Source organism: Medicago sativa, chromosome 5 (genome assembly GCF_051527215.1).
Source record: "Medicago sativa cultivar Bolivia chromosome 5, Bolivia_mono, whole genome shotgun sequence".
Taxonomy (NCBI): Eukaryota; Viridiplantae; Streptophyta; class Magnoliopsida; order Fabales; family Fabaceae; genus Medicago; species Medicago sativa.
This window is the reverse complement of record NC_140753.1, coordinates 22744888-22760869: the sequence shown is the minus strand read 5'-3', so window position 1 is coordinate 22760869 and position 15982 is coordinate 22744888. Positions and strand designations below refer to the sequence as shown.

General features: G+C 31.5%; 1 protein-coding gene across 1 annotated transcript; it reads right to left on the bottom strand.

The window, feature by feature from the left end:
- Positions 1-298: 298 nt before the first annotated feature.
- On the bottom strand, positions 299-5707 carry LOC146921084 (potassium transporter 6-like). Its single transcript, XM_085714503.1, has 8 exons — positions 5524-5707; positions 4891-5386; positions 4182-4235; positions 2996-3256; positions 2869-2921; positions 2202-2325; positions 1850-2104; positions 299-1490 (listed from the first exon to the last, which is right to left on the bottom strand). Exons 1-8 carry the CDS (start codon positions 5560-5562, stop codon positions 424-426), a joined length of 2349 nt encoding a protein of 782 aa, XP_085570629.1. The 5' UTR covers positions 5563-5707; the 3' UTR covers positions 299-423.
- Between the last annotated feature and the right edge of the window lie 10275 nt (positions 5708-15982).

The window sequence follows — 15982 nt, the reverse complement described above, 5'->3', positions numbered from 1 at the left end:
AGAATTATTATATATAATTCCTTAACGTGTTCTAGAGTACATGTTACCATTTTGCTTTAAAAAATCAAAATTTTAATTTACTCAATATTTTATAAATTGAACATCATGTGTCACACACGTATCACTCTTAAACACGTGTTGGGCTAGGACATGCCCATAAACATTATTCAGATCCAAATATCATGTTCTCCACCTTTTGTCATCTTTACTCCTAAAAAAAAAAAAAAAATCATATTTGACATCATGAATAGCAATCTCTATACACATTTTTTTATGTGACAAAGGGACAAAACAAAACTGACCAAAACTTGTACACTATCTATATATCACCACTTGACAGGTGGTGTGTGGCCTTATGACCAAACTATATAACAAGAAAATTATGTACATTGAGAATTCTATCCTTTGTGAAACCAAAAAAAGTTAAACTTGATACATCATACCAACTTCTAGTGATGATGCATGAGGTACACCAAGTACAAAGGATGGTGCCCTACTATTCCTTCTTAGAAATTCATACACAAAATTAATAGCTATTTTCTTTATAGTACTAGACCCTGGTTTAGCCTTCATGTAAGAATGTCCTATAATATAAGCTATTCCAGCTTCTCTTGCTTCCATCACTTCTTCTAACTCTTCCTTTGCTTCTGTATCAATCTTAGGACTTTCCGGTACCAAAAACCTCACCTTTTTCTTTTGTTGAATCACCTGTGGCGACTTAATCTCCTTAAGTTCTGATGACGTCTCTTCCGAGTCGACATTATCAACATTATTATCCGAGTTATTATCGCTGCACCTCAAAATGGTTTGTGAAGAATATGTCCCAACAACGGTCATTTTGTCATGTTTTTCGAGCTCGTCATTTGAAGATATTCCGATGCTCCCTGTACGTATGAATTCGGCTATGCTGCATAAAAGATCGTTCTCAAACTCAACATCATCTTTGTGGATATCGCGGTATCCATACCGCACTATGCAACGATAGATTCTGAAATTCCGCGGACCTACGCGGCCGACTAGAAATCTTTCCTCGGGTCTAACGTGCGGAACCGGCACGTGTTTGATGCAGAGAAAGACTAGGATCTGATGGAAAGCTGGCAGGTTGGTCACAAAGTGGGAAAAGATGACAGGAATTCCGGATACTAGGTCTGTATGTATAAGGCCGACACCACGCACTCGTACAATGCCTATGCTTGGACCTATGCCAAGCAGCCAGTTGATGGAAACCTTGTTTTGAACATCAAATTCGTACTTTTTGTGTGTGCCGTAGTGCCAGACATACATGACAGTTATAAAAACAAATGCCAACGCAATCGGCACCCATGCTCCTTGTAGGAACTTGGTAAGAGAAGCAGAAAAGAAGACAGACTCAATAGTGCCGAAAAAGAGAACAAACGCGAGTGCAAAGAAAACATTCTGGTGCCAGCATAGTACAATAACCAGTGACATCAAACAGGTGGTTACCAGCATCACTGTGATAACTGCCAAACCTGTTAGACAAAGAGCATTATGTCAGATATGATCGCAACTAAAGAAAGAACCAATTACAAGCACAAGTACATAAAAGCCATACTTATTATCTATAAATCACTGATACAGACACAACATTGACACGCCGACACCATTAATAAATTAAGAAAATAGTACAATTGAATGTAGCTACATTTGTTGGTGCCATATGTCGGTGTCAGACACCGCACCGACACGGCTGAAGTGTCAGTGCTGCATAGCTTATGATTATGATGGCAATGTTGCTTTGTGTTGCATACAAAATTCCACTGCAACTTATATAAAATGCATCCTCTTGCTGAAAATTAAATGTATTTGTAATCTGCGATTGTTGTCATACCTGAGGCATGGCCGAGATGCTGTGTGTTTCTGAAACCAATTGTAACAGCCAAGCACAAGATCATCAATAGCCAATTGATCTCAGGGATATATATCTGCCCGTGAATTTTGGATGATGTGTGAACCACTTTAACCCTTGGGAAGCAATTTAATGCAGAACATTGCTTGATAATTGAGAATGTTCCAGTTATGATGGCTTGACTTCCAACAACAGCGGCAAATACAGCAAGAACCAGAACAGGCCATCTCAATTTCTCTGGAAAGCAAAAGAGCGAACAAATGTCAATTATCGGAGAACTCCTTCACAATCTACATCCTACCTACAAAAACAGAATGAGTTAAGCAGCAGCTACCTGGAACAGATACATAAAACCCAAAGTGATACGCATGCTCAGTATCATGGTGCCTTGATAGATATGCAGCTTGTCCCATATATGCAAGAATTAAAGATGGATAAACCACAGAAGTGAAAGCAATCTGCAAAAAGAGATCTTAATTAAAAAAGCATTTCCAAAAGCTATTTGACTATAACAATGAGTTTATTTGGAATGATTTATTTGAGCTTATCTACTGGCATAAGCACTATAGAGACTGTTTGAGAGAGCTTATAAAAATGACTTATGACATGTACATAAGTTGTTTTCATCTTATTTCCATAAGCTCTCCATGACTACTTATTAAAAGTTAAAATGGGTTATAGTTTAAATGAGAACAGTTTGACTTATTTTATATTTTTGTTATAGAAATAGTTTTGTACATAAGTGCTTATTCTATGAGCACTTCATTAAGCTATTTCTCCAAATAGGAACTAAAACCAATATGAGAAGCGATGTTAACAACACTTATCAGTTATCATATCAAGGGGGATAAGTTAAAACTTTTGGAGTGAACCAGACGAAATAAGCTATCCAAACAGAACGAGTGAAATTGTGAGAAGCGCTAATGTATTGTGTTCGCTATATCTAATATTAGTTATATTTGATTATCCTCCATACAAAACCAAGTTTAAAAATAACATACCTGGATTGATAATTGTGAGAAGTGTCCAAGATCAGCAAACATGGCTTCTGACCCTGTATAAGTGCAAAAGAAATGGTGAGGATAACGGCATAAAATATAAGTTAACCATCAACTAAAACATACAGACCTGTTATGGACAGCAAAACTCCACCAAGAGCCATCCAACCTCCAGTTTGATTTTTCCTCATAAATCGCAACGCATAAATTGGACAGAGTGCACGGTATATCTGAGAGTTCCAGTGGAATACATTATATATTCCAATGGCACTGATGCAAAATAGCCATGCCATAACTATTGGAGCAAACATGAAGCCGACTCGATGAGTGCCAAAATGTTGAAGCGCAAACAAGCCTATCAATATGATGCATGCAACTGGAACTTCTACATCTGTCAAGCAACAAATTTCAAAAGCACTATCAGCAAGGAAAGTGCCACATCTCTCGCATAAAAAAGAGTGGTATCAAAATTCCACGTGCAGATATAAGCAAAAAGATATATAACGTAAGAACAAATTAAGGCATAACGAGACAAACAATTTTTTCGTCTTCTTTAATCCTTTTTGATAAGTTAGTTATTCAAACAACAACAAAAAAAAAAAATTTGTCAAAAATATAAATTTCTGATAGGTGCGCACGTCTAAAAAACTCTTATTGCTGTCAAATATTATATTACAAGCGATTCATCCACGTCAAATAAAATCATGCAACGTTGAATTGACACATAATCACATAACAAGGTGACCTACATATCTGTTACACCATCCATAGCAAGTTATTAACAGTATAGGACGTTATTGCAGCAGAATAGATCTTAGGATCCTTAAAAACCTCTATAGAAATGAACATTAGTATTAAGGCATATATGATATAACCCTTGCTTCAATTAATTAATGACAGATTTTGGCATTAAGAGAGACCGACCAGTATGGAAACTCCAAGAATACAAGTTCCAACTCATCATGTCACAGCTAAATCAAACACATCACACATGTTCTTTAAGTTATATGCCTAAAGCACACAGTACATGCATGCAGCTCAGAGTGTTGGAGCCCATCACATGTGATCATGTGAATTTAAACTTTTCAAGGACACAATTATAAGTCACACCCTAAACGTGCAGAAACAAATGCAACATAATGATTTGTCCTTCATACAATTTTCTCAAAAACATTCCAACAAAAGTATAAAGAAACAGAGCCAAACTGAGAAAAAGGAGCATCTAAACAACTGAGAGATAAACTACTAGTGGCATAATGAAAAAAAGGTGTTTTTTCCTGAAACAAAACATAAATCAGAAGTGAGATAAAACTTACACGCGTGATGCTCCTTGGACATTGAAAGCTCAAATCCTGATATGGCTGAGAAAACTGCACTCGTTCAAAATAACTTACTCAGTGACTTAAAGGGACCCTAAAGCTCAAATAAATTCCTATGCAAATCTTAGAAACAGGAAAGAAATTGAAAACAAGTTTCAATTTTGTAATTAAAAGTAAAACAAGAAATGGATACAGGAGTAGTAAACAATCATTTTAGTCCCTAAATATATTTATTAGGTGTTGTTACTATAGTCTTTGAATGTATCGAAATTACAAATAACAAGAGACAAACCCCCCGGGGTCGGCCTAGTGGTGTAGGCTTAGGACCTAGGAGTGTGCTCATCTCCAGGTCTTCGGTTCTAATCCTCTAGATGTTAAGAATTCCTATGTAGGGCCAGTCCATACAGGACTTTTATCAGGCATCAATTGGTCCTGCTAGTGGGCGGTGGGATTGGTCCACGGATTAGTCGGTCCTTGGACCAGATGCCGAGTTTCCGAAAAGAGAAAAAAAAAGAAATAACAAAAGACACACTTAGGTATGCTTGTAGCAATTTCAATACATCCAAACACTGTCGCACTATCGCGACAGTGTCCAACAAATTTAAAGACCAAGATGACTTTTTACCCTAAAAACAGAAACATTTCTAAAGAAATAAGCAAAAGAATTGTCACAAGATAACAAAATCATCATCAACATCATCATCACCTGAAAGAGCAGGTGTAAGGACACCATCGCCAATAACCATACAAGTTCCAATCAAAGCAAGAACAAGCAAGAACTTCTGCAAAACCTTCCTTTTCTCAAGTGTAGACTTAAGCCTAAAGGCAAATCCTTTACCATTTGAAACACCACCACCACAACCATCTTTCTTATACTCAGACAATTCTTCATCAGCCAATTGACAATTAGGAAGAGAATTAACTTTAGCATATCTACACAACAAAGAGTAAAGTGCAAAAGTGCCTCCTTCACCATTATCATCAGCTCTTAACACTATGAACACATATTTAACCAAAGGAACTAATGTAACAGACCAAAACACCAAAGACAAAACACCATAAATCTCTTCATTTGTATTTGAGTGTCCAATTCCTTCACCAAAAGTACTTCTAAACACATATAAAGGTGAAATGCTTAAATCTCCATACACTACTCCAAGACTTTGATATGCTAGTGTTAGAACTGTTTTCCATGAATCTTTCTGCAAAAATTCAAAAAAAAAAAAAAATCAGTGTAACATTACAAACATGTTCAAACGTTGTTGGAATCGAAAATAGAATCTACCAAAGAAGTAAAAATTGAAACTTTTAAGGTTTTGAAGCATGCCCATTATGTTACCTTTGAAAAATTTCGACGAGTTCCACCTTCTAGATCCATAACATGCGAGGTTTTTGAAGTTTCAAAGAAACATGTTTTTTTTTGTTTTTTGGAACAAAGAATTTAAGGTTTTTGTTTTGATGATGATCACCCAATTGCTGAGACTGAACTCTCCCCTATTTGAGAAAAACCGAATTAAAGATTTAGAAAGAAATTATGATTAAGGATATGTATTTATAGTACTATATATATTTTTGGTGTGTGAGTGAAATTTATTTGATGTTGAAAAGAAAGAAAAATCATAATAAAAAAATTTCTTTTTCCCCTCAAAAAAAATTTCTTTTTATTTGATTAGTTAATTAATTTTGTTTCGTAAAACTTCAACCGATAATGTCGATATTGTCAAACCAAACAATCGTAAGACCTCAACTAATAATGTCGATATTGTCAAACTGAACAACTAATATTGTCGTAAAAAGTTATGGTGAGTTTCACCGTTTTTTTTTATTAACCCTATTTCTCAAGGGGAAAATATTGTGTTAATCTGTCGTAATTGTTTCATCTATAAAACAAACTCAATTTTTTTTTAATCAATTCATCTTTGTTAATGCTTCTTAAACATTTGAGTCTAATTGTTTGGCTATATTCCGCTAATACTTTCGACTTTGTCTAAAAAGAAATATTTAATTTTGTTTTTGAGCTAAATATTTTTTTAAGAGCTAATATTTTTTTATAAGAATAAAACTTTCCAGATCTATGATGGGTTTTTTATATAATTAATAGACGAAATTTTAAAAAATAATTAATTGAAGGAGGAAGGAATCAAAATCATATTCTTTTCGGCAAAATAAAATAATGAAGATTAAGTCATTCAACACTGAGAAAACGACCACCCTGGCCTGCCTAGAGTTATTTGTTTGGAATGTGATGGGAAGATGCACACGAAATATCGGTTTGATTATTTTATTTTTTATTAAAATGATACTATAATATTAATAGGGCATATAAAGGTTCACTTATATGAGAAGTTATTGACAATAAAATAAATAAAATATTAAAAATAAAGTACAAGTACTTAGAAGCAAACACGAAAAGGCACAATCTTTGTGTGAAACTTTGGTGTCAAAATTTGAAGCCCCAAAAAAGGAAAAGAGTTGCGTGTATTTCTAGAGAAACCTAGGGAGAGAGAGAGAGTCAAAGTGTGTGGGGAATGTGAGATGAGAAGAAAAATAAAAGTTGGGAGGTGGGGTTGGTGGGAGGTTTGCTTACCTTTCTTGATGTTCCTGATAAGAGCTTGATCTTCTCTAATAGGGTGTCATCATTGATTCAAGAGAGAGTGTAACACTATTTTTATGTTCTTGTATAATTTATATTTGTAAATAAATAATATTCTAAAAATGGTAGTAATACAATAGTATAATTTGTGTGTACATGTACATTCAATCACACCTCATTCTATGGATACGTATTGACATGTTTTCAGAAAATGATGTAGCAAAATGATATCATTATAGGATTTGAATAGATGTATATGTGAAAAAATTATCTATATTATGTAAAAAAAAAGAGAAAATTTTGAATTTACAAAAAGAAATTAATGTCTAAAAAAACTGATAGTAAATCATGATAAAAAAAAAAACAATGTATGCTAACATAAAGTCTATGAGTAAAACAACTAAAGAAAATGCTCATAAATGTCTTTAGACATTTGGCTTTTGAAACTTGTTAAAAAGTAAAATAAAAATGAACTTCAAATATGATTCAAGCAACACCTTAGAATTTTTGAAAATTAATATTTTTAACATAACACCTATTATTTACTAGTATTTCCTTAGCATGACCCAACAAATGATACATATATATAGACTCATAATATAAGTCTAGTTTTTGACTCAAATAGTCCCACATTATTAGTTGACATTAATGACAACGTGTTTGACCCATTTAATTTTCAATGGAAATTTCAATATTTCCTATTTTAGGAATAGTGTGTTCCATAAAAGTTAACACTATTTCATATATTCCATGAATATTCCATGAATAATAATAATTATAATAATATTTTTCAAAAACAATAATAATAATTCCTTAAAAAAATGACAAGTATATACATTGACTTGACAGTTGAAGTTTGAAAGTTAATTAGTAAAGTGATAAGTATGATGAGAGTTTTATTCTCATCCATAATACCAGGGGTGGCAAAACGGGTCCAATCCGCCGGGCCGGATCGTTTAGCCTGCTCTTTTTGGCGGGTTGAGTCGAAGTTTTAAACTTGCTTCCTATAGTTGGCTCGCGCCGCTTAACTCGTTGAAAAAACGGGGTAAGTATGGGACGGGGGAGGACCGATCTGTTTAACTCGTTTTTCTTTCTTTTTTTAGAATTATTTTATCCTTTTGTATTTATTTTAGCTGTTGGATTTATTTTATGATCTTTTTATGTCGTAAATTTGTTATATGTTGATTACTTCTCCTTATTTTGCGATTAAGTATGATGTTAAGTTCGACAATTTGTTTATTATCTTGTTTTTAGTATAAATTTATTTGATGTCTATTCTTTTATATTTTTTATGATAAAAGTAGCATTATTTTTTGTTACAATTAAGTCGTATAAAAATGCATTAAGAAAATTGTTGTTTTTTCCTCTAAAAAAAATAAAAATTTGTATGGCGGGTCGGCCCGCCAACTCGTCTGTCTGCCACTAAACGGGGCGGGGTGAGATTTTGGACTCGGTCACCTAATTTGACTCGGCTCGTCTCGTCCCGTTTTAAACGGGCTTATGTGGGGCGAGCCTAAACGGGGAGGGCTGACCCGCTCTGCCATCCCTACATAATACTCTCTCCGAACATACTTATAAGTAAAATACAATACTCCTCCGTCCTAAATTATAAGAAGAAAAAAAAACTCATTTTTTTTGTCCCAAATTATAAGCAAAAAAGACCAACTTTTATCATATTTAATTATGTTTTTTCAAAAAATTATCTTTTCCAAAGGAAAATTAAATGCAAAGCGCATTCAATTTGCTCTCTTTTTCATTTTCTCTATAATCAACTACCAATGAAAATTGTTTTTACATCTTCCTATAAAACGTATTTCAAAGATAACACAAAAAACTATATTACAAACTACTATGTTTTAGTTTTCTTAATAAGTGTGATTTTTTTTTCTTATAATATGGGACGGAGGTATTTTAGATTCATTATATAATTAATATATCCGGTCACATTTATAGATCAAATACATTAGTTATTTATTGAATCTAAAAAGTGATTTTTGACTTGTAAATGTGGCCGGAGAGAGTATAACACTAACACATTTTAACATCAACATACTACTAACATTTTTTTTTTTATCTTTTTTTGTTACCTCTAACATTTTTTTTATCTTGTCAATAAGAAAGACATTTTTCGTTATTATGATTCCGTTTTTGGTTCATGAGTATGGAAAAAATTCGGTTAAATGGAAAAAAAAAACTCATATTGTGTATCCTACAGATTCTTTAATGGAGTAATTGTTGTTAAGCAGCGATGGAGAAACTTCTTATGAATATTATGCCTACAAAAAAGAATAGAATGAAAAATGCTAGTGGATAATATTTCTCGAGGTCATTGTTTAACAGACCAGTATATAAAATTAAAGCAAATTTTTACGGGAATTTATGTTTTTATCACATTTATCTTTCTAGTGAATAATTATTGTTTAGAAATCTTAAACAATATTTTTATTTGATATAAAAATGGTTTTTGTTTCTGATCGACACATGTCTGGTTCAACTTGATTACCAAGCCAATTTGTATCAATCCAATAAGAAAACTTGAGTTGGTTCAATAAGTGTAATATTTGTTTATTTTAAGCATGTTATTTTTTCAACAATTAAGTTGAAGTATATTAAGAAGGGTTAATTATGTTTCTAGTCCCTATAAAACAGCGACCTTGTAAGTTTAGTCCTTACTTAATTTTAATAGCATTTTTAGTCCCTATAAAAAAAATTTACTTATAATTTTAGTCCCTGCTAAAACAAAGTTTGATTAATTATCCTTAAACTCTTAAATTTTTGAATGATTTTTTTGAGACAAGATTAGAACACTATGAAAGGTTCGTTTACTAAAATTTAGAATTTTCAGACATGAAATGAATTAAATATGAATTTTTTAAAACGACAAAAGTTAAAGATAAAAAGTAATAAAATCTGGATGTATAAATCAAATTTTGCGATAATTTTTTGCGGAGGAACTTTTAGTAATGTTCTAAACATGTCTGCAAAAAATTGTTCAAAAATTTAAGAGTTTAAGCATAAATTAAACAAATTTGAATTGAGTAGGGACTAATACTCAGGGCAAAAAAACAAAATTAGGGACTAAAAATGCTATTAAAATTAAGTAAGGACTAAACTTACAAGGTCGCTATTTTATAGGGACTAGAAACATAATTAACCCTATTAAGAAACTAATCATATTTACAACGTACACATGTAACCCTAAGTTCAAACAAATTGTTCTTAAATAGAAACTTCTTTCCACGAGGATTTTCAACGTGATAACATACTTCCTCCGTTCTAAAATAAAAGTAAAAATGGATCAACATAAGTTGATGTACTTGGTACAAGTTTTAAACCAAATACATTAATTTTTGTTGATTAAGTTTTGTTTATGTTTTGCCATAGAGGAAGTAATAACTATATAAAAATAAGAATCAACAAAATCCTTGGAAATACCCACATGCTCTATTGGTAATTCTCTCTACTTTATATTAAGTGTATTAAGAAGACAAAACAAACATTAATTTTATAAGTTTGAATTCAACTAAAAGTGTCCATTTAAGTATACTGTGTTATGACTTGAATTAAACTTTACGAATTAAATATTAATATTTTCAACATTATGATAAATGTAAAATGTAATAACTTAATCATAACTTAATTGATAATAACGTTATGATATACTCCCTCCGTTTCAAAATACATGTCCAAGTCAACCACTTCACACATGCCAATGCACAATTTTGACCGTTAATATCTTTAATTATCTAAAGTAAAAAATTATAAAAATTTAATATTTTGAAAATATTTGTCGAGACAAATCAAACAACATCTTACATGCTAATATTTGTATTTATACATTAGTTAAAAAGTATGGTCAAAGTAAGTCAAGTGAATAGTGCACATTGTAAAAATTGGACATGTATTTTGAAACGGAGGGAGTATATATAGATCGGCATTCCAGCCTCAATTTGTTTACTTATTCATTTTAAGAGATAAATTTCTAACCACTAGGTTATTTGATAAAAAAAATGTAAAATGTATTACTCTCTTCCATCACTAATATAAATCAGATACATCAGCTATTTAATGAACCTAAAATTTATTTATTTTTTCTTATAGTAGTAATAGGAGAAAGTATAATAATTTGATAGTGAAGCACGTAATATTAGTTAAATGATACAATTTTAAAAATAGAAATTTTCTAAAAAAGTAAAAATTAAAAAAAAAATGTTAGTATTACTCTGACAATTTTTTTGTTGAAGCAAATGTGTCATTCGGCATGAGATTAAGAAAGTATTACATGAGTTTTGATAAAAGTTAAACATTTGTTAGCATTGTATGTTAGTAGTGTACAATTATTCTACAATGCATCTAATGATGTGTTGTCTTGTGAATTAAAGAATATAAAAGTATATGAATAGTGTAGTGCACAAATAGGGGAGGAGGGCAAGGACGGATGCATGTTGGAGCTATATGGGACTATAGCTCCACATGCTTTTCCCTATTTTTATTTTTTTTATTTTTAATAGATCAAACACATATAGCACACACGCATGGTAGCAACTGCAAGTGTTGAACGTGTTTTTTTAGCTATGAAAGTTGGGAAGAGTAACCTATGTAATAAAATGGGTAATCAGTGACTAAGAGATGTTCTATTAACAATTAGCAATGATGTCATTTTATCTCATTTTCAACAAATGGATAGGTGATGATTTTCATTGTAATGTATTGTATCAAACAATAAGGTAAATAATATTTGTGGATTAAAAAAATAGTTTGTATTACTCCATCCGTCCCGGATTAACTGAGTCAAAAGCTCATTTCACATGTATTAAGAAAAATGTATAAATGAAGGAGAGAGAAAATAGTTTTAAGTGCACTTGTTAAGTATTTGTGTATTTTCCACTATCATAAATGTAAAGTGGAATATACTCCCTCAGTCCCATATTATAAGCAACAAAAAAATCACACTTATTAAGAAAACTAAAACATAGTAGTTTGTAACATAGTTTTTTTGTGTTATCTTTGAAATAAGTTTTATAGGAAGGTGTAAAAACAATTTTCATTGGTAGTTGATTATAGAGAAAACGAAAAAAGAGAGCAAATAGAATGCACTTTGCATTTAATTTTTCCTTGGAAAAGATAATGTTTTGAAAAAACATAATTAAATATGATAAAAGTTGATCTTTTTTCTTATAATTTGGGACAAAAAATGAGTTTTTTTTGCTTATAATTTAGGACGGAGGGAGTATTGAATTAGAATAATGAAAGTAGTATTAATTAGAGTTATAAAGGAAAAAAAGAAATTAATATTGTATTGAAAAATGAAATGACTCAGTTATTTTGGGATTTTTTTTTTTGCAAATAGTTCAGTTATTATGGGACGGAGGGAGTATTATTTATTTGAAATTTTAGCTCCACATGCACCTAAAGTCTGGATCTGTCCCTGAGGAGGGAGCGTGTTTTTCCTTTAACAAACATGTAATCCTTCGATTTTAATATCAATCATATCCTTGAATATTTGTTTGCCACGTTTCGTACATCTATGACTTAAATGGACTATATAAAACATACCTAAACTCCAATAATTAACGTAACAACATATCACTAAATATATTCTTAAGAAAAAACATATATGTGTATATTAATTAAACTTGCTATTTAATTCCCTCACTCCAGCCACCAAATTATCTTGATATCCCCTTACAAAGTAAATTTTGATTAAAAGAAATTTATCAGAGTTCCATAGTTTTCTTGATTACACACGGAAAATAACTTTTTACTAAGAGAAATAATGGTATTGGACAAAAAAACAAACAAATCAAACTTGTAAAAAATAGATAAGGATAAATTGAAAACTAGTAATTTCCTTTCGTTTAGTTTTGTAATCGTGAATTTTATGGAATGCATTCTAAGAGTATACGAGAAGAATTATTTTCTTCTTTTTTTGAAGAAACGAAAATTACCTTATTCTTGTTTTTTAATCAGATAATTATCTTCTTGTACTACACAGTACTTTTTCCATTTTTTGACAAAATCTAATGCCTTGTTTGTAAAAAACGACAATTTATCATTAAAAAACATTTAAGTGATGAGATCATTTTATTAACTCATGTTATTTAATGCAAGGATTCTTCATTAACTCACACCGTGCGGACAGAATATTCGAGGGTGCAGACGAATATTCAAGAGGTGACATCATTTTTATTTCTTAAGAAAATTGAGGGTGTTTATGACAAATTTTAATGAGTTTGAAAGAGAGAGAAAGGTAGAATTTTGAGAAAGAGGATTTTTTTTCCTTAAATATATCACATTTTTGTGAGATGAAAACTTTGAAGGGTTTGTTTTTCTTTATGTTACAAAATTATTTCAAAAACTAAAAAATTGTTAAATAAATTCTTAATCTATATTGTTAAAGTATAGATTAAAATTAAAAGTCTCGGAGCTTAACTCAGTTGGTATGGACAATGCATAAAATATGCAAGGTGCGGGGTTCAAACCTCGGCCACCACAAAAAAAAATATTAAAATTAAAAATATATTTTTAGTTATAAATATTAATTTATCCTTTTTTACAAAAAAAAGGATAAAAAATGAAAGATTTTTTTAAATATTTTTCTCTCAACCCCGCCTTCCAAAAGTCCCACTCTCATTTTCTATAAATTCAAACGATGTAAATAAGATCAGATAACATTTCAAAACCTACTACTAAACTAAAAATATATTCAGGCTATAAAAATCTATGTCTTCCACATCTTTAAATTTCTTTAAACATTCAACAAATTATGCTTTTGGCTAAAACCTTTATCTTTTCGCATTTTACTTTATAACAATTTGCTTTCATGTCTTTTAAATTTAAAGCTTTTAACTTCTAGCAGTTTTACATCTCATTGCACATTTTCACATTTCAAGCCAATTTACGTTCTTTATCAATTTACTTTCAGCCCAGTTAATTGCTTGTAGTTTAATTTGGACATAATTTATTTTACTCTCTTTTTGTGTTTTTAATTTATATTTCAAAACTCATTTGTCATTCACATTTTTTTTAACTAAAACACACACGCTAAAAGTCGATCAAGTTACCAATTAACTCGTCCAATATCTCATAGTTGCATTGATCAAACATTCATTTGTGGTCAAATATGACACATTTCACATTTAACCAACAATCACCATAAACAATTTGACACACCCAATTGGACGTGTTTAGTGTAACTTACATGTTTAACGTTTTCCTTTTGTGACAATTATTGTTGTGTGTGTGCATGTTGTTTCGAAATGGAAAGTTATAAATTCACAAACTTCAATTATGACAAGTGACGACGACGATGATGATATGTCTAACACAATGAGTATTGGCGTGTACAGTACAACGCGTGCTATAGCCATGTCAATCTCTAGTAGTGTCATTGTCAAGTGTGCCGACAACTACAAATCTTAATGTCATGTTATCACTTTCTTCTGAGACGTTGGAGTGAACCAACACCAAACGGGGTAAACTATCACAAAACATACCTTTCCCAGAAATAGTCAAACAAATTCAGGCAATGCTTGAAATTTAGCGCGTCAAGGGACAACCATTTCCTTTTGAGGTTAACCCTTTGAGGGATGCACAACCCACACCAATTGTACATCAACCAATACACAAGGCCAATTTTTCGAAATGTCTACCAACATCATTAACCCTACAACATACATTCTCTATGGCCGCCAAAGGGACGTGAACCAAAAATATTGAGTTTCCACACATGGTAAGAAATGTGTCACAAAATTATGTGGGACTAACTCTAGATTCCCAGTTAAGTGTTTGACAACAGGTGAGTGACTAGAACAATGAAATGGTGAATATGTTCATTCAATAAATGGGGGAAGTTATCACACCTTTGATGGAAACTACAAACAATGTTTCTGCAGCTTTTGGCCACTCAAATTTCTCCGTTGAACCAAGTATTGGGTATTGACACACTTGTAAAAGGGAATGTCCACCAAGGCCTAAACAAAAGCAAGTATTCTCTTAATGATGAACAAGATCGTCTACACATGAATCATGGGCATGTTGATGGGTAAATTGTTGTGAACTTAGATCAAAACTCACACTAATACTTTGATGTGTGGAACAAATTTAGCAACAACCAAATCCCAAGTGATGAAACAAACACATACAGTAAAATAAGATAAAGGAGAAGATGAAGAAAATGATATTTGTTCACCCAGTTCAACCCAAATTTGACCTATTTCTTAAGGAGAGAGATTTCTTCAATTCACTATTAAAGAGTTTCTTACAAAGCGATACAAAAGTTACAAGAAATTATCCTTCAACAACAAACCTTATTTTCTATCATTTTCCTGAATCTCTTTCCATGACCAAGAGACTCAATGATTTATCACCAAATTGTTTCCCAACCCTAATTTCTATCTCAAAAGGAACCAACCCACTAACTGATTTATCTCCATGGTGTTTCTCAACCCTAGTTTCTATCTTAAAAGGAGCCAACCCTTAGTCTTTGTTTTGGTAAACCCTAGTTTACCTCACTCTCACCTCTTGTTTCTATCTATCTTTGATAAAGAGAAGCCACATATATATAAACATCACCCACCCCTTCAAACTTGGCGATCAAAAAGTAAAAATATGAAGTAATCATCTTGCTTGTCTTTCACTTCAAGAAATAGTCTTGTGGACTACAAGACTTGTCAAACAAGTAATTAAACATGTGAAGTAACAACCTTGCTTGTCTTCCACTTCAATAAATAACTACAATGACAACTTTCCATCAAGATATTTAGCAATGTTGCTTTCTTAAGCTGAATTCGAACTCAGAACATTCGGTTAAGAGGTAAAATAATTCTTACCATCTTTTTTTTAGTCAAGTAACCAAGTGGCTGGAGCTTACACATTTTAAATGTGGAGAAGTTGGGTGTCCGAAGTTCCAACTTCGGCCCCTACATATATTATGCAATTTCCTAAGCAATTGAGTTAAACTCACGAGAACATTTCTTACCATCTTGTCCAAGTGTTCTTAGACATACGTGTTGATTAGAGCTTAGTATAATATTGTTATTCTCTAATTTTATCCTTCAACTAATATTTAGCAATTAGTTTCTTTAATTATATTTATAATAATAATAATAATAATGGATACATCAATTATTAATAAATTGAATTTAATAAAACCATTGTTCTCTTTCTTTTATTTACATAAAGTTTTTTTAGTTTGTGTGAAATA